The 19,201-nt window shown below is 36.7% G+C and overlaps 1 protein-coding gene across 4 annotated transcripts in view; it reads left to right on the top strand.

Moving 5' to 3' along the window:
• The window catches only part of DTNB (dystrobrevin beta), a 217,076-nt gene that overhangs the window by 17,992 nt on the left and 179,883 nt on the right, over positions 1-19,201 (top strand). For all 4 annotated transcript variants that reach the window (XM_085311723.1, XM_085311722.1, XM_085311721.1 and 1 more), the window contains exons 4-7: positions 482-562; positions 2,080-2,293; positions 6,480-6,565; positions 17,562-17,716. In XM_085311723.1, coding sequence (XP_085167849.1) covers positions 482-562; positions 2,080-2,293; positions 6,480-6,565; positions 17,562-17,716 — 536 coding nt within the window. The remainder of the gene's footprint in view (positions 1-481; positions 563-2,079; positions 2,294-6,479; positions 6,566-17,561; positions 17,717-19,201) is intronic.

Here is a 19,201-nt window from a genome sequence, read left to right as displayed (position 1 = left end):
TTGTTTGAAGGTGTAATACTTTTAAACCCTTAGAAATGGGAGATTTTTGGTGAGGATAGCATTCTTTGTTCTTCCATGCTCTTTTTTTCCTATTCTTCATTTTATTTGGATCTATTCACATCTATTTTGGGAGAGGCTGCAATTCAGGTGCAGGCAGCCGTCAGGATAGGAAAACCCCTTTTTGCTCTCTTGTTTATGTTTTCCAAAACCAATGCAATCTTCTTTCTTATTCACTCCCTACTTGAGCCAATTCTTGCTTACATTTAAGGATTTAGGAGTTGTTATGGTGCTCTCAAACTGAAGTTATTTTTTAATATACTATTAAAAAGGACTATGAAATACCTAATGAAAATCTTCGTCATTTTCACGTGATGATGATGATGTATATGAAGAGAAAAGTTGTGCCACTTTTTAAACTAATTTCATCAAATAAGTTGAGTGTTATGGAGGAAAGAAAAATACAAGCTTTTTTTATTCATAGGGGCTCAGAACTTTGATGTCATCAGACTTTCAACATACCGGACAGCCTGTAAACTGCGGTTTGTACAAAAAAGATGTAATCGTAAGTTATAATTACTCTTTATGTTCATGAATTTCTCATGCATAATGGTTTGAAATATTCTACCCATGTGAATTTTAATTACAGCAAGAACAGACATTTTCATTAGACAATGTTAATAGTTGTTGCTTGAACCAAATAGAGATTAAATGTGTAATTAGAAAGAGGCAGTGATTTTTTGTTAACTACTCTGTAACAACTTCAGTTTTATTCTCTAGTATTTCAAATATTTAAAATACCTGAATCAGCTTGACATATTTCAGTTGCCCTAAATTTACCTACTGTTGGAGGCAGACAGTTTCAAGCTATTCTAACTCATGTTTCATTGTGGTGTACCAGAAGCCAGCTGACAGCCAGAGGCAGGTATGAGTATGGTGATACATAAGATAATTGTTAGTTTGAAAGTGTCTGGATTTGATCGTGGTGGCACATCTCTGTAATACAGCAACTGAAGTGCCCAACCAGCCGCTGAAGTGGAATTAGCACATTTCTGATGTGGGAAAGGATGGGAAAACAGTCGAGGAGTCCCACACAGGATATGCAGAAATGCGTATTGCAGATTACAGCTCCTCTGCAGCACAGCTGACCTGGGGATAACATGTATCCATTAGGGCTGCAGTGCTTTTAGTTTGATGCATGGGTTGCAACTTTATCATTCCTGTGCAAAACTGGTAGTTCTTATGTGCAATTCATGCTTTTGTAATAAAAAACAAAACAAAACAAAAAAACAGAAAAATCTCTCCTTAACTGTTAAAAACAAGGTATTAAGATATGCTAATTATGGTACGTTACACGCTTCAAGCCCGATTCATTGTAGTCATGCATATGCCTTGAATAACCTTTACTCTGCATGGATGCATAGATGAGACTGCATATTTRCGATCTCTGTTTGGACCACACAGCGATCCAGGGGCATATGTTTGGTGTGAAAAGGCAGTTTGTTTTTGTCTTTCTGTGTTTTCATGTGAAAAATGTGAAGATCAGACTATTACTTCAAGATTTTTTGATCATCTTCCTTAACTCATATAAGAGGGTTTGAAGTTAACAAATTTGAAACACTGTTGTCTTTCTGCAGATCACTTACTGTGGTTTTGGAAATCTTCTTCACAACATCATTAACACTTAGATATGTATTAAGATATAGCAGGGAGACATTCTGGAGTTCTAGGTGCATGTTTACAAAGTACTATGCCTTGGACGTGGCAATGGAATCAGTTGGAAACAATTATGGTTTAACTAGAACGTCAAGTTCCTCCTTGAATACTGGAATATTACCTGTTGGCCTGTCCCTTGAGCATATTCAAAATTAGTAGGTGTAACCAATCTTTTAGTGAAATTCAAATACTCTGGCCACTAAGCTCTGTTAGTTTTCAAAGGGTATCAAGAGTCTGTCTCACTTTGGATATGAATAAGTAATTGTTGGTTCCAAAATAAAAGCTATCATAGTATTCAAAAACAATCAAAAAATAAGCTTGTATGTGTTATAGAATAGCAATTAATCTTCTTTCCTTTATTTTTAGTTCATCTTGTTGATATCTGGAATATGATTGAAGCCTTCAGAGATAACGGCCTTAATACTTTGGATCATAACACAGAAATCAACGTGTCTCGACTAGAAACAATCATTTCATCTATCTACTACCAGCTAAACAAACGCCTTCCTTCTACTCACCAAATCAGTGTAGAACAATCCATCAGCCTTCTCCTCAACTTCATGATAGCAGCGTATGACAGGCTAGTAACTCCTAGTTGTATTTAAACTGATTTTCTTTTTTAGTTAGCTGGATGCAGCTGACAACTGCTTGAATCTCTGGCAAACTGTCTATATGCTATTTCTCAGTTTCATGAAATTGAGAATATGTTGCACATTACAAATTTAATATCATAGTAGTGCCTACAGAGATTTATGTTGCCACAGCAGCAATGTTCTGTCTTAAAAAAATGCTTTCTTGAGAAAGATGAGTTAGTGTCTTCTGAAGCTTGCAAATTGCTGTAAGCCCGGTATCTCAACTGAAGGCAAAGCACAACTGTGTTCTGTAGACACTGACAGAAAATATTATTATATATAATGCTATATAATAATATATAATGATACAGCATTATTTTAAAAAGTTGAAATCTTTTGTTCATCTTGGTCAACAAGATCATTTTATAAAGCTACCCTTATTTTGAGAGTCGGCTCAGATTCTACTCTGACACACTGTGACCCCACAAATTCTCATTTGTTGTGTTAAAGAAGTTTCRTAACTTCCTGCTCAGAGTACTGCTAAGCCTTTTCTTTGTCCCATGTCTTTGTGTTTCATTTGCAGCCCCTTTCATCAGGGTTGATACGTTAATCTTCTTGGGCAGATGTTATCTTTGTAAGTTCTCTGAGTAGCAACTGCAAGTCTATAGCTGTTTCTTAGCACTTCTTGCTTTTTTTTTTTCTTTCTCATATCTTTCTCCCAGTCAGATATTATCTCCTTCTTAGTTTTCTTCTGCTTTTGCCCTCTATCCTAACAGTACAGAAGTGCGTGTGGCCTGAAAGAGAATGAGGAGTTTGACTTGAGACAGCCTGCAGCACTCAATATCAAATAGTTATTCTGTTTGTACTCTCCAGGCTTTGATTCTTTCCTGACTTGACCCTCTTTTGAGTTGACGAAAAGAGAGGCTAAGTTTCCCAAGAGTCCAAGGTTTCAGTAGAATCTTTCTTACTCAGGGCAGAGATTAAAAACAACGCAAAGCTCGGAAAGCAAGAACAGTATTATGACCACGGAATGAGACCAGCACATTTTTCTCTTTAGTTTTAGTTTGGGATTAGATGTGAGAGAAGGTATAAAGGTTAATTGATGATCCCAAGAGAGATGACAGTAAAAAATACAAACTTAAAAAGTATGAGTGGTCATGTTTTTGAGGGCTGACTTGAAGGGTTGAGGCTTTAGCTAGAGATGTGTATTTGTCGTGCCTCTGCCTTGAACCTTGCAATTTCAGCTTCTTTTCTGGAACCCAAATGCCATACTTGTGCCAAGCACAGTGCAACAGCTTCTGCGTAGCTTCCTGTATCTGGTGCATGGTATTAAAAGTACAGCATCACAGCTTCTGTTTTATCCAATAGGAGGATAATTTGGAAACACAAAGGGGAAGGAGAGAGGCAGAGTTGAGGCCCCCACTCCAGGACTTCATCAGCATGGCAGAGCTGTATTAAAAAAAAAATATGTGTATATATATATATATATATATATATGTATATATATATGTATATACACATATATATATATATCATTGGAGTAGTTGTGTGGAAGTTTGAATACACACAGTCCAGTAGTTTGTTTGCAACATGGTATTGATGGTAACAATGCAGAGCAATAGCATTCCACTGAATAATAACAGGAATCAAAGATTTGACTAGAGTCTGCCCCATGGAAGTATTTAAGTTAGAGTTTGTGTTAGGTTAAGTATGAAAACCTCATATTGAACATTTCATTGGGACCCTTAGAACAGCGCTGATCATAGTACAGAAATGGTGGCTCATACTGCATACACTCTCATTTGTGAGAAGGAAGGGCTTGGGTGTGATGCAGTTTTCTTTGCTGTTTTCTCCCATAGAGCTTCACATGGGTATTTAACAGTGCTGGCAGCTTATTCTGAAGTCTGTTTTTCCCATTAGGCTCTCTTTGCACTCCAAGGACCCTGATCCACTACTGGCACCTCAGGGTAACTCCTGGCCCTATTTAATTCCTTTGGACTCTTTCTAATCACATCAGAAAGCTGATAGCCATCTATGATGAAGGCAGTGGATTTTTTTCTTTAAAGAAAGGCTTTTGATACTCTCTCCCATAATACCGTCATAGACAAACTGATGGATATAGGCTAGATAAGTGGACAGTGAGATAGAAAACTCAGCTGCAAGGCTTAAGAGGATTATGACCAGGGGCACAAARTCCAGCTGGAGGCCAATTGCTAGTGCTGTACCCCCAGTAGTTGATCGATGCAAGATTAACATCTGCATTAATGAGCTAAATGCTGGAACAGGATCTCAGGAAGTTCGTGGATGATGCAAAACTGGGAGCAGTGGTTGATAGCCCAGACAGTTGTACTGGCATCCAGAGGGACCTCGACATGCTGGAGAATGCAGAGAAGCTGGGAAGGATGATAAATACTTGCAGTTCATGAAAAATAATGAGACTGACAAATGGCATCTAATGAATTTTATATTAAACAAGTACCCCAGGCCTGTTTGCAATCCTGAGAATTTTGAATTGTAGAATTTCAAAATAATTTGGAAAGCTGTCCTTTTTCCTTTCATATAGGAATTCAGAAGGCTGAGTAACATTGGTACCAAAGTCAACTTTAGGGATTGGCAAGTTGTTTAATAACTACACCTCTCTACCAGATTGCAGAGGAGGAAAATTTCTTCCTTTCTTGATTAATCAATGGGATCTCAGTGGAGGACAACCCAAAAAGAAAAACCTAGGTCCAAATATTTGAGGGCACTGTAAGCTATCTTGTAAGGATAAGACTGTCCCCTCTCAGGAGATATTAATACTTATAGTCACCTGTGGTTGTCACCACTACAATACCATGAGGCAGTATTTACTTTGAAGAATTTTACTCTTTATCTGTCCAGTGCTAGTCTTCTAAGTGCAAATGTAAAATAAGCACCTGGCTTCCACTGAAAAATACTCATGAGCTTTTCTAGGTCTCTTCCTCTGTAACACTCAGAATATTTTCTTCTTCTCTGTATTTCCCATGAGAGTACATGCAATCTAATACACTTAATGGTTGCTTGAAGTTATTTTAAATCTTTTTCTTCTGTAGGTGATCTTAACTTTCCTGGTAGTTTATCAGTCTGTGCCACTGTTGCTGTTTATAGTTGAAGATACTGATTCAGTATTTCTTTTTAGGAATAAATTGCTCCGAAGTCACACATCTATTAACTGCATTTTTGCATGTTTCTGTTTGATGCACTGCTAAACTTACTTTCTACCAACTTCACAGTAACGGTGGATTTACACTAAAATCACCGTATTTCAACTGTCTAATATCATATATAGGAGGTTCTCTAACTCCTGTCTTTATTGGTAGAGAAGCTCAGGAACTGGTGAGGCTTCTTATGCCTTCTGGGCTAGCCCTAAACTGGGAGAAACTTTTTGCTATTATCTGTGCTGCAGTTCTCTTCTCTGATGTGCTTTACTCCAGCAAGCCTTTTCCTATGTGTCTGGCAATTTTCTTCCCTGATAATTTCATACTTACTTTTCTTTTCTTTGGTAATGAATAACATGAATAATGCTTGTAGGTATTTCTACATATCATACCGTCCTGAAAGGACTTTTTCATACTTCCATAAAGACAAATTCATTTGCTCTTGCTGATATTAGGAAATGATTCCCTAATTGTGCCATCTGTTCTAATAGCACAGCAGCCTTATTAGCTTAAATTAGAACAAAGCACTGCTCAGGTTATTCCTGTTCTATGTATATTCAGAATGTCATATAACTTCTCAGTAAGCTGTCAGTTACAGTACTATTTTTAGAATAAAATGTTTTTTGAATGTCAGAGTTTAAATCAAGGGGTAATAATTTGAATTAATGGAGGTAACAGAGGAAAAGGGACAGAATGAACAAATTATTTTTAATGGAAAAGATTAACACGTAATATTGCTTCTGTTATAGGACTGCTATGGGATGAACAAGACAAATGCTAGTCTTTACTTCTTCATGCAGTTTCCACAGTTTTGCAAGAGAATTTGATTTGTGATTAGGCACTTGTTAATTCTTCTAATGTGTTAAAAATGGTTATTACTGTTTTCACTTCATATTAAATACTTTTGGCAGATCTTAGCAGTTAATGGCAGACACGTATGCATTTTCTTCCTGCTCCTTAATATTTTTGTTACTTATCGTTACATGTAGTAGTTACTTACCATGTAATTTTTTCACAGTGAGGGCCATGGGAAATTGACAGTATTTTCAGTGAAAGCTATGTTAGCAACAATGTGTGGTGGGAAAATTCTGGACAAACTAAGATGTAAGTATTCTCAAGCAAAAAGCCCTTGTGTGAAATACTGYGCTTCTAAAAGTTGCTTGATCACATATGTTTTATTGTATTAAATTCTGAAAACAACTTTTTCCTTATTCTCCAATCTTTAAACTGATGTGAAGCTTGATATATTAAGGTTTTTGTAACATATGCCACCTACTGGCCATAGAGCATACTAAGTTTGTTACGGAGTAGGCTTCACCTGTGTATTGGTGTATTTTGAAATGCTTGGGCTGTTTTTTAAATGTAAAACTTTAAATTTGAATTTTCTGACAGTAATCTTAAATTATGTACTTTTTTTTTTCCTGAGGATGTTAGAGGGCTTCTGTACATCTTCTGCTTCATCGTCTCTTCATCTTCTCGTTTAGCTAATTCCAGCTTCTTGCTGCTTATTTTTTAATTGCATTTCTGTTCTCTGTTCCTCGATATTACTTCCTGTTTTTCTTGTTTCCATGAACGTGCTATCCATAAACATTGTTTTTTATCCTTTAGTACTAATTCTTGTGTTCTCTGTGTCTCAATGGCAAGGTATACTGTTGTTTATGGTGGGTTTTTTTTCCTTTCCACCTTGAAGATAGAGGTTAGTATTACTGGCAGTGCCAGGTTTACTGTTCAGATCTTATCATTTTAACCACATGCTGAGTTTCCTTCATGAAAGTTATTTTGTAAGAATTTGTTYGTTCTGGTCGTCATGCCTGTCATTCACCCTAATTCTTTAGACTTTTCGGCAGTATTAGATTATTTATTTGTTTTAAAACAATAGAAAATATTAGTGAAATGAATTAAACTACTTGATAAGGCCTGAAAAATAATTGATAATGAGAAGTCATTACATGGGCATGTTACTATTAGGGGTACGCATGGCTCGGCATTACTCTGTGCTATTTTTATATCTCAAATTTAAAACTGCTTCTGATTAGAAACAAAAGCTGTAGATGACTAAAGATTAGTGTGCTAAATAATGAAGGCAGCCATATATTACAGCAGTTATTTAAGACTACTTAAGCGTTTTTAATAAATACCCTCTATGAAATAAGCAAGATCAAGCACCGGGAAAAAGATGCAGACTTTATCCACTCAGTAAGAGGGTTACATTTTTGCATCTAGTTAAGAATTGAGGGAGGTCACAAAAGGTGAGCAGTTCAGAATGAGCCTGGGACAGAAAGGAGTATTATTCACATAAACAAGACTACACTGAAGCACATGTAGAAAATAGTAATAAGAGTGACCCTTTAACGGAAAAGGCAGTAATCACTGTAATTAAATGTTACAGGAATCAATAAACTTCTGATATCTTCAGATGAAGACTGCATATCATTTAGAGAAGTATACTTGGTTCACACAAGATACTGATTCAAAAAGTGAATAGTGAAGACATTTTCCCCATGAAGGACAGCTGTTTTAATAGTCCTACTTAACAGATCTGTCAATCTTAAAAAGTAAAATCTGTGCATTTAATGTACTGTTCTCTCTTTAGTGTCTGCTTTTCTTCATAGTATTTGAAGCTCCTTTTATCTTTTCTCCTAGTTCTGTTGACTCCTGTTTCCTTTCCTTTTATAACTTCTCTTCTTGTAAAATTCTTAACTGACATTCGTACAAGTTGAAGGAAATTCTTTTGACCAATTTTAGTAAATTTTGTGGTTTCTTATAGCTTTGTTACATCCTTGTAGTCCTGCCTTTTATTTAATTCTTTCTTAAATCTCATCAGCTGATGTTTAGTTTGCCTTGTAGTTCTGGGAGCTCTCCTAGGTATCTGCTGTCACTATTTTCCTGACACACTTTTGTTTGGATGTGCTGCATCATTTTCCAAAAAGCATATGATTTTTGTGTTTGAAGAGTAACACCTCTTCTGTGTGATTTTTTTTTTTAATGTTAAAACTCATTTCTTTTCCTTGTCATTCATTCCAGTGACTTTGCACCATTTGATATTCTCAGGCTAATTTTTTTTGATGGTTAGTTGACCATGCATCTGTGAAATCTCTCTATTTTTTTTTTGGAGGGGAAGGGAGAAGGGAGGAAGGCATGATGTTGTTCTATCATACTATATCTTATAAGTCAACTGAGAAAGAAAAATTTGTCTATCCGTAACTGTAAATTTAATATAACTTGCCACTGCTTTGTGAGGTCTTACCAGTTTCTTCACATGTACTATCTGATGTGGATGCTTTTCTGTCCCTCCCATGCCCCTTTCCTTGCCCTTGCTTAGAAAGGAAGTTGAAGACTGGAACCTCTGAACTATTGTTCTCTGAAATGTTCACAGTGGCATGCGTAGGGTTGGATGTTGTGGGGAGATTTTAGAAATAGAGGAAACGTGTACATGAGGGAATAGCTTTCTCAAAACCAAGGTAGAACCAGGCTGTTAGTGTTTCAAACACAAGACTGTACAAGAGTTCTGTGGAAAACTGTGGAAAATTAGAAATGCATGGTTCAGGATAGTAGGATCTTGTGTGATTCAACATCAGACAGGATCTTGTAGGGCTGAAGTTGTAAAATCTTGAAGATAAGCTCAAGTGAAAGATAGTGGAGAAGCAGACAAAATTCAGATAGGAAATGATAGAGCACTCTGAATGAGTAGCCCTGTTAAATAAGGCATCAAAAATAGAAAATGTGAACCAAATGCAGGTGTGTATTTAGATGTCTAATATTCTTTTAAAACATAAGATGAGGGAATGAGAAATTATAATTTGAAACAGGAAATTGATGAAATAAGTCTGTCAGAAGTTGGAGGAAGGAAGAAAATCATTAAGATACCAAAATGCTAAGGTGCAAATCACATGGAGAGGACAGAGGAGGTTGTGGTGTGTAGATTTTTAATATATTAAGTTTAGAGTAAAATCAGGTAAATAAGTTACTGTAAGACAGTAGCAAAGAATGTACTATGGACTGAAATTCCAGGGCCAAATAGAGAGCGTACAACTCTGAGACAATGCTGTTGCCCACCAGACCAAGGTAGCAACACTGAACGTAATATTTTGAGAGGAACTGGGGAAGACATGATATCAGTTATGTCCCACTAGATAAATGGCATGATGATTATCTGTTACTAAGCTAAGATCACATTTTTAGCTGTTACTTTAAAAAGCCCTACTTCATGGAAAAGCTGGTCAGATAAGTTACAATGGAGAAAGCAGGAATTGGGCAATGCACACATTTTGTTTACAAGGAGGCCCTTCACCAGTATTTTTAACAGTCACTATAGCATTGATTCTCTAGCCTTTCATGGTAACAAAAGTAGAAGAATTTACTATGGCAGTAGATGTTATAATTCCAAAAGTATCTACATAAAAATGAAACAGCTGGGCCATCCAAAAGGTAAAATCTTTGCAGGAATCATGCTTAAAGATACGATAGTAGATGGTAAGCTTATAGTTCCATCAGCCAAAAATACTTCAGAAAGATTCCAAAGAGTCTTTATACTCTTTAGAGTCTGTCTTTAGTCTTTCTAAAGAGGGTCTTTAGAAACACCCTCCCTCCTCCCCAAGAAACAACCTACCAGGCCGCAATAATAAACACAGTTATACCGTGGGTGAGGGAGGCTGTCAGAGGTAAGAAGGCACCTATCAAACTGAAGCTTTTCAAAAAATACCGTGCAAACTGCATTAGGTTAAATATGCATGCAGCAAGACAGATCAATAAATAATTTCAGGGGAAAATTGCAGAAGATGTGAAAAAGGAATAACAAATAGTATTTTTTCAAATATATCTGAAGCAGGAAGCTCTGTAGGGAAGTATATAGGGCAAGCAGAAAATCAAGATAGGAAAGGAGTGCCCTAAGATGGTAGTGGTATGTTAGAAAACCTAAGGGATGTTTGTTATCCACGCAAGTCATGGATTTGCTTAGCAAAGTCTCATGCTGTACCCCTCCTGAGGGAAGAGGAGAAAGAAGGAAGTGTGTCTTGCTATTAGCAGAATAAGTTTTTGATTATCACCAGAACTCAAGGAAAGTAATAAAATAACTGAACTATTAACTGTTTTAAGTTACCTGTCTTTCTGAAAACTTTTTCAGGACCAAGGGAATGGAAGAAGGAAAATGTAATGTAAAGTCTGGGACGGGAGATGTAGGGACCTGCAGATCTGTATATCTGATATTCATTCTGGGTAAACTTTTAGTAATAAATTAATTGATTAGGTTTTATTGTGGGGCAAAATGGTTTTCATAAAGGAAAGTCTCATAAAACAATAGGAGCTCCTTAAAGGAGGCAATAAAAAGGTGGTCAAGAGAGTTCTGGCTGATACAGTCTTGGATTTCTGAAAAACAGTCAAGAAGGTCTATTACCAAAGGCTCCTAAAGAAATTTAGTTTTGATGAAAGGGGTGAAAGGTAAGGTCCTTGCATGAGCAAATGGTTAATTAAAATCAACCAATTGAAAGCAATAAAGGTCCTTTTTCTATATTGAGATTGGTGTTCAGTACTGGGTTTAAACCTAGTCTTCTGCTATATCTTTTCTGAGAAGAACCAGAAAGATCAAATGTATGAAAAGCCTTTTGTATAAGGAACAGCTAGAGTAGTAGTTTTCAACCCTGAAAGAAAAATTAAGAGAGTGGGATAGAGTTTTATACAATCATGAACATCAAGTTAATAGTGAATAGAGAACAACTGTTTCTTTTCTTTTCCTATTCCCTTCCTAGACAAGAACTAATGGGCAGTGATTGAAATGAGCATGTGACAGATTCAAACAACACCAAACATTTCTTTAATTCATTAAATTGGCCGAAGTATGTTGCTCATACCAAACTCTTGCAGTGTTCAATTACTCCTTGAACCAATTTCATTGAAGGCAACTCCATCAAGACTTACTAAACACAAACTCACTATCAGCAGGTGGAAGAATATTATGGGGAATGTGCTTGCCTTAGCCATCTGCTATTGGAATAAACAGACTTTTGGTCTGAGGTATTCTTTATTTCTTCTTCTGTTCATTACAAATATGCTGTTTTATTTTTGCTTTCCTTTCCTTCCCACCTCTCTCTCTGGTTTCTGATCCATTTCATTATTGAATTTCTGTTTCTAATTTACTCCTATTCTCTTGATTTCCGCCCTGCCTGCCATATCACCTCCACTCTATTTTGCAAACAGTCTGTCAGTTCAAACTTGATTGGAACATTAGGTTTTCTGGAAATCCAGTAACTTGTAGGTTTTTTCTTTCTTTCTTTCTTTCTTTCTTTCTTTCTTTCTTTCTTTCTTTCTTTCTTTCTTTCTTTTCTTATGATCTTTATGAATGATAGCAGCTTGGTTTCTGTGTTTGCATAATACAGGCTTTATTTTCTGAATTCTGAAAATGTGAACAAATGGAGGTTTTTTCATTCCATATGTTGTGTACATGTGGAATAGAGTTGTTCAGTGATACCTATTTGTTCTCACTGAAAAAGTTATTTCCTCTGACACGATATTCCTTGCGAAGCAGTTCTTTTATAACTCCTAACTGTGCACCATGTAAACTCAACCTGCCACTACAGACTTCAGTTATGACCTCTATCTTAGCATTTTAAGCCTAACAAAAATACTGAATTTTTAGGAGTTAGGTAGCTTCATTCTGGCATTCATATAGATAAATTGTGAAGTAATTGGTGTCTCCTTTCTTGTTATTTCTGCAAGTAAATTACAAATAGGACTTGTTTTCAAGTAAGTCAAGATTCCACTTTGATAATTCCAAGTGCTGTCCTATTTCTCTAATGAAGCTCTACCTGTACCATGCTCCTTGGCTTCTCCTGTTCACGAACTTTTTTTCTCTCACCTTCAGGTGCTGATAAGACTTCATGTAAGAATGTATGCTAAATAATAGTTTAACATCAGTAAAGGCCTTCAAAGCTAAATGCTTTAGTGCTTTTAGCCTGGCTGTGGSGTTTTGGTTTGGTGGAGTGGAAGGATTGGGTTTTAGAAGCTCGTTTATTTATTCAAGGAGTGGGAGTAAAGAGGGAGTTTGGTTTGATCCTAATATGTGGTTGGTTGTGGTGTTGCATCTATTCAAATAGAACAAGCTCAGTATATGCTTTTTATATCTTATTTGTCTATAACATAAATTTTAGTAGTTGTCAGATCTGGTAGGCTGATAGAAGTAGGACTGCTGCAACTCCATATGCCCAGGTCTGCGAGTGATGAGGCTAGGGATGTATTYGCTGTAGGCGTGTATACACAGACGCACACACAACCAGCCACGCAGTTCAACACAGACAGAAAATACTCAGGCAAACAAGCAGTACCAATGGCCTGATCCTGCTCCCCTTTTTGGCTGTCGGACTGTAACATGCCAGATTGAATACAAGAATTTTGGGTGATACAGAAGTCAAAAGCCTTGCTAAAGTTGAGGTGAATGGCATCCAAAAGTTCAGTCATTTTATCATTGAAAGCAATCAAGCTTTTCAGGCRTGATTCACCCTCCACTATGACAGCTCCTGGTCGCCTTCTTCATTTGCTCAGCAATGTGTTTGAAGAGGACTTGCTCCATGATTTTCTGAGGAACTGCAGTAAGATGGGCTGGCCTGTATTWTCTCTGATTGTCATTGTGGTATTATTATGTATTTTGAATTAAGACTTGAAAAACTGCAGCCCCAGGAGAAAGCACCACCAAGCTAGTCCATCATATTAAACTAATTATATATATAAATATAGTTTTTAGCAAATACTGTATGAATTTGTAGGACTAAATTTGACAACTTCATAAGAACTGTGAGACATAGGATACACCCAGGGCAGTTACCCTAGAAAATGATGCTGGCATTTTTTGTTTTTAACGTAGGGAATTAGTTGAGCCTTCAGCTGGAACTGCAAAGCATCACACAGATACCTTGAATGGAAAACCTAAAACAGTCAGTTCTGATGAAGTTATAAGAAAGTGAAAAGAAACACGAGAGATGTATTGGAAAATTTTTATCAGTAGCTRATATTACAAGCTCTGTTTATAAAAATAAAAGTTCTACTACAGGTATTTAGAGAAAGGAAATCTTAAATTGCACAAACGCTATTTTATTTTGTCTTTTTTTGGAATGAAACAGTGGGTTTTATGGTTCTGATTTTTTTTTCATTCTCCCTGGTTAAAAAAYGGATGTTTATAATATAGTAGCATTGAACTGAAATTTTATGAGAGAATAACATATATATTATACCATGTCATCAGGAAATTTTATTAGTATATGTCTGTTACTCTCCAGCACTTCTTAAACAACAGTTTACTAGCCTAACCCTAAGGTAGGCCCCTGAGAAATTACATTGTAAGCCTCCCAGACTCTTTAGTGGGGTTTTTTTTTTTTTTGGTAATATACTGCCCTTCAAAAGAGGACATCACTGTATAATTATCCTACTAATCTCTGTCCTCTCCAGTTTCACTGGTAATTTCCCATGTGGAAATTTCCTACAAGGATGAGTTCAACTTCACTCTGACTAGAAAATTACTTTTCTTATGATGGCAATAAATAAGTTAGTGTTCTTTAATTCACCCTTGATATATCCTGTGTTATTTATCTCRTTTTCTGTTTATTTTCATAGCTTTAATTACTTTCTCCTTAAAAATCTTTTTTTAATACTTGCATACTGTTCGGTTCAGATTAATAGACTCTATTTACCCAGGTCATATCTATCCCTTTTTAAATACAAGTACTGTCATGTTCCAGGTAGGTTATACCAGTCTCAGCTGGCAGGTTTATTGCTAGATCTTCATTTTTTTGTGGATGTGCCAGTTCTGGAGTGCATCTTGCATGGATTAGGATTCTGTAGGTTGTTTTTCTGTTTAGTTCTAGTTATTTCCATAGTTGCCTTTTGTATTTATTACTGAAGCTGTCTTGGCTTCCACATTCAGTTTTCAGGTTAAATATAACTTTTTTGCTTAGCTTAAATTCTCTAAGATATAGCATTTTTAATATTCTACCCAATCTCCATTTCATACTGGATTTTTTTTCTTATTGCTAATACGACTTATTATTCAGTCAGCAAGATCTTCAGGCCTTCTCTTCATTTTTTTCCATTTATCCTGTGATCCAAATTCCAGATAATTTCAGCACCYTTAACTTACACCTTCTAGACTTCTTCGTGAGTTTTTGTCATTCAAGAGATTTAAATAATTTCTCTAGTTTACTGGAAATATGCCGTTYGGAATAAAATCTTTTTACAAACATAGTTTTGATCACTTAATCTTATTTTCTATCAATACTTCCTCTATAAAGTTTAATTATTTGTGGTGTCTTAAATAACAGAATTCTTTACTAAGCAGCCACTGAGTCATCTATGAGGCTATCATCATGCCTTGGAATATTTTAGCTCTTACTAATGTTAATGCTGTTATTAGAAATCTTTCTTCATAGCGTAATTTGACTCTGCAGATATACAGTAAAGCTGTGTTTCTGATACAAGTACTGTCTTTCCCAAAGAGATTTTTGATCCCAGGACATTTCCATTTTATCTGTACACAGCCTTTCTAATGTGTCACGCTCTGATGTCATTCTCCTTTAATAATATCTAACCGTAACTCGAGTTATGATCTCTCTTCTTCTGTGTTCAGTTGGAAGTCATTCCATTARCAAACTCTTTGTGTAATTTATTTAAGGTAATTTGAAAACAGGCTGTATGAGAAAGTCAACCGCTAGACTCGAGGGATTTATATTTAGGGGAGGAGAAGGTGAGGGAGTGAGAGAGATGGTGAGAACAGGCTGAGGATAAGGAACTGAAACTCCTTTACTGTGATAAAATAACAGCCAGAAGAGTGTGCAGTATCAGTTGAGTGCTCCATTTTAGGTCTCTCCGTTATTTTTACAGCTGATAGCAGTGAATTTAGAAAAATGTTTTCATGTTGAGGTATCCAGATGATCAAAATCCTGGTTGAAATAAGTTTCAAGCRGGTATCTGTAACTGATTACCCTAGTGACAGGAAGAGAGACAGTGGGCACAGGCTGAARTAGCAGACATTCCACATGGTTATCCTCCTGTAACTTAGCTGTGCAGCTTTCTTCCTTGCTATGCCTAGGGTTGTCTATAGCAAGTCAGTTCTCATTCTTACAACACAAATAAAACAAAGAAATCTCAAATTGAGGCCAGCAAAACTCTCTTCATCTCTAGGAAGACATAGATAAAGCAGAGTATACAGTAAAGTTTTAGACTTGACCTTTCAGGTGGTCAAGATATGTTTATCAAACATGCCTAGTGTTAATTTGTGCAGCAGGTGTTGCAGACCCTTTCAGTCTGTCAGTCTAAGACCTGGGATCTGTTTGTCTGCTTAGAGCTGTTGTGCAGCCTTTATTTCAGTACAGATTCCTAGTAGCATCCAAATGCTGAATGAGGTGAATGCACACATTCTCCAGGCACGTGAATTTGGACACTCTTAGTCTTCAGTGCCAGCTGGGCATGTGTTTGCACTGGTTACTTCATGTCCTCCCTTTCCACTTGAGAACATAAAGGCTCAGCTGTCCTATGGTTTTCTTGTTTGTGCTGGGTCCAGATGGTGTGGGACTCCACACTGACAAGCAGTGAACACAGGGTGCAATACAGATGATGAAGTCTCAAAAAAAATTGCAGTTACTGTTCCTTCCCTTAAACTGTTTTTTACAGATAATAAGCCCTCTAATAGCTTAATAGGTGATGATCTTTTGAGCTTATTCATAGGCATAATGATGTGGTCTCAGATAAACATGTGCTGTGCAATAGCTTGTCCAGAGTAGAYTGGGAAGTGATAAGTTCATTTTGGAACTTTAAATGTTCATAATGTATTAAAATTTATTTAATTGGTGCTTTATTGTGGAGAACAATTGAGAATTTTCATTACACTTTAAAACTGAAAATATAAATCAACACTTAAATATACTGTGGGGAAAAATATATGGCTTTGTAAGAAAAAGTAGCATATCTACTAATAGATGTCATCTGCTAMAAGGAGTTGGGAGGACTGAGGAGATCTGGATCAGTGGGGAGGAAGTGTTAGGATGAGTGAGAGGACTGTGTTTGGCTCAAACTTCCTGGCATGGGAGACATAAGACACATGAGCCAAGAGCTCTGGATCAGAAGCAGTGGCATGTTTGGGACGGGGGATGGAGGAATTTGAACTGTGCTGAAAGGGAGCACAGGACTCCTGAGCAGGAGGCTCAGGAGACATCTTACAGTCTGCTTGCCTGTAGCTAGGCCTATGCCATGGGAGTGAAATACTTGCGAAAGTGCCACAGTCCTAGGCACAGACAGGCAGATGGGAAGATACCTCATCAGCCTCCTCATCTGGAGTCCCTCCCTGCCACCGTGTGTGACCCTCCCACCTGCCTTTCCATGTATACCGTGATTGCTGAGCACCTTGCCCCATTCTCTTTTCAGAAATGTATTTTGCCCTACATAGSTAACTGAAAAGCGTACCTCTTCTCATAAGAAACATACGTCTTGTGTAGAGACAGATTCCTATTCCAGTCCTTAACTGTGTACAGCATCTCTGATATAAAATGGAATTAGATTTCCTCTTCTCCGTCCACTCAGCTGCTCAACTGACACGTTTTAGCTTCAGAGACATTGATTGTTGCACCCCAGTTTCGGGCTAGTGTACTCATTTCTGTTGTTCTCTTCTAAAGCTTTGTTACTTAAATTTGGTGTAGCASTGAAGAGCATCAGAATTACCAAGAGTTTTACTGGTTTTAACTTTGTGATTCTTATAACTTTTTTAAATTTTCTAAGGTTTCTCAAAGTAGTTTTGGGTAGTTTTATTTTTGAGGAGTAATTAAGTTAAAATTTTTGTGACAACGATATTTTATAATGCCTCCTAGCTTCTGCTTTCTTGATGTTAAAGTAATACACAGGAAGAAACTCTTCTCAGTGATGGTTGAGTGGGACAGATGAAACAGGAAAACTTACATGATAGCATGTTCAAATATGTTCCTTTATATGTTTTGCATGAGAACTAATAATAAGAAATTCTTCAGAATAAAAAGAAGCAGAAATGTCTGTAGGTCTAAATGAGTTGAAATTATTATTTTTTTGTTGTATTAAACATGTTTTTACTCTAGGGTTTTATGTTTTCTTACAGATATCTTCTCCCAAATATCAGATTCAAATGGACTAATGATATTTACAAAGTTTGATCAGTTTTTGAAAGAAGTTCTAAAACTTCCAACAGCTGTTTTTGAAGGGCCTTCTTTTGGATATACAGAACATTCTGTACGGACGTGTTTCCCACAACAAGTAAGAGYTAACAAAACAGGATTTTTGTATTGCTTGTTAATATGCTACTTTCATGCAAAATCCCCTAGATTTTTTTACTTAAGAGTTTGCATGGGATTTGGAGTGTTTTGGAGGGGAGTAATATACAATATTTAAGCAGTTTTTAAGAAAGCCTGAGTAATTAAGGATGGTACATCTAGGCCTTTAGGCAGTTAAAATTAGATTGTGTCAAATCCTTTATGTTCTTTCTTTCTAACAGAATGCTTTTGTACCCATGAGAAGAGTATCAAGAGAAAATTTTTGTTTTTGTCTGAAACATGAAACACAGCATTTCACTGCTTCCTCTAATTTGTTAATGTTTCTTAGTGTGTTGAGAGTATTAGCATCCACAAATCAATTGCTACCTGGTTGAGTCTGCACAAAAATAAATACAGTCTCTACACATTGTTTTTTAAATCAATTCAACTGCTGCGCTTATTGGTATGACTATTTTTTTTCCAAAATATTTCCATTTCATGGAAGTTTTTGGAGTAGATGTAGTAATACTTATCTTAAAAAGGACTTTGAAAGAACTTATAAGCTTAAATTTATCTCTAAATTTTAGTTGCAATTTCATTGTTTTGAGTATGTGCTTCCAATTTGAGATAATGTATGATAGTGTAAATGAGCCTGAAATGAACTGTAACCTGAACCTAGATAATCTTGCATCTAAACTAGCTGTCTTATGTCTGAATTTAGATTCTAATGATGACCGTGTTCAATATTTCTGAAGTGCTTAGAACCAGAATTTATAGTCACTTTTACTAAATTTCCACCAATTAGCAATTAATGTATTTGAAGTGCAACACAATATGAAGCAGCCTCTGATTTAGGAAATTGAGGACTTCAGCTCATCTGAGTTACTGAGCGTAAGGGATTTGTCTTACTGATAGTGCAGTTAATAAATAATTTTCTGGTATCGGTATTGGCTGATGCATTTGTGAGCCATCACTTGTTCCCACTAACATGCCACTATTTCTGTTGYGTCAGAATGAGCTGAGTCTGTTTAGCCTGGAGAAGAGAAGACAGGGAGGGGATCTTATCAGTGTCTACAAATACCTTAAGGGAGAGGGTCAAGGGGGGATGGGGCCAAACWGTTTTCAGTTGTCCCATGCAACAGGACAAGAGGCAACGGGCACAAACTGAAACACAGGAAATTACACCTGAATATAAGGAAGAACTTTTGAGAGTGACAGAGCCCTGGAAGAGGCTCCAGAGAGGCTGTGGAGTCTCCTTCTCTGGAGATATTGAAAACCCACCTGAATGCRATCCTGCCTAACGTGCTCTAGGTGACCCTGCCTGAGCAGGGGGATTGGAGTAGGTGATCTCCAGAAGCCCATTTCAACCTCACCCATTCTGTGATTCTGTGTGATTCTGTGAGCTGTTCCTGCATGTGGGGAAACTGATCTGATCAAACCAAATTTCACTTAAGTGGCACTGCTGCTGAATGTCAAACCACAGCCAAAC

This window comes from Rhea americana, unplaced genomic scaffold, assembly GCF_003343005.1.
Source record: "Rhea americana isolate MKP2758 unplaced genomic scaffold, rheAme1 scaffold_348, whole genome shotgun sequence".
In the NCBI taxonomy this organism is placed as follows: domain Eukaryota; kingdom Metazoa; phylum Chordata; class Aves; order Rheiformes; family Rheidae; genus Rhea; species Rhea americana.
The sequence above is the reverse complement of the archived record's forward strand: the minus strand, read 5'-3'. Positions and strand labels throughout refer to the sequence as shown.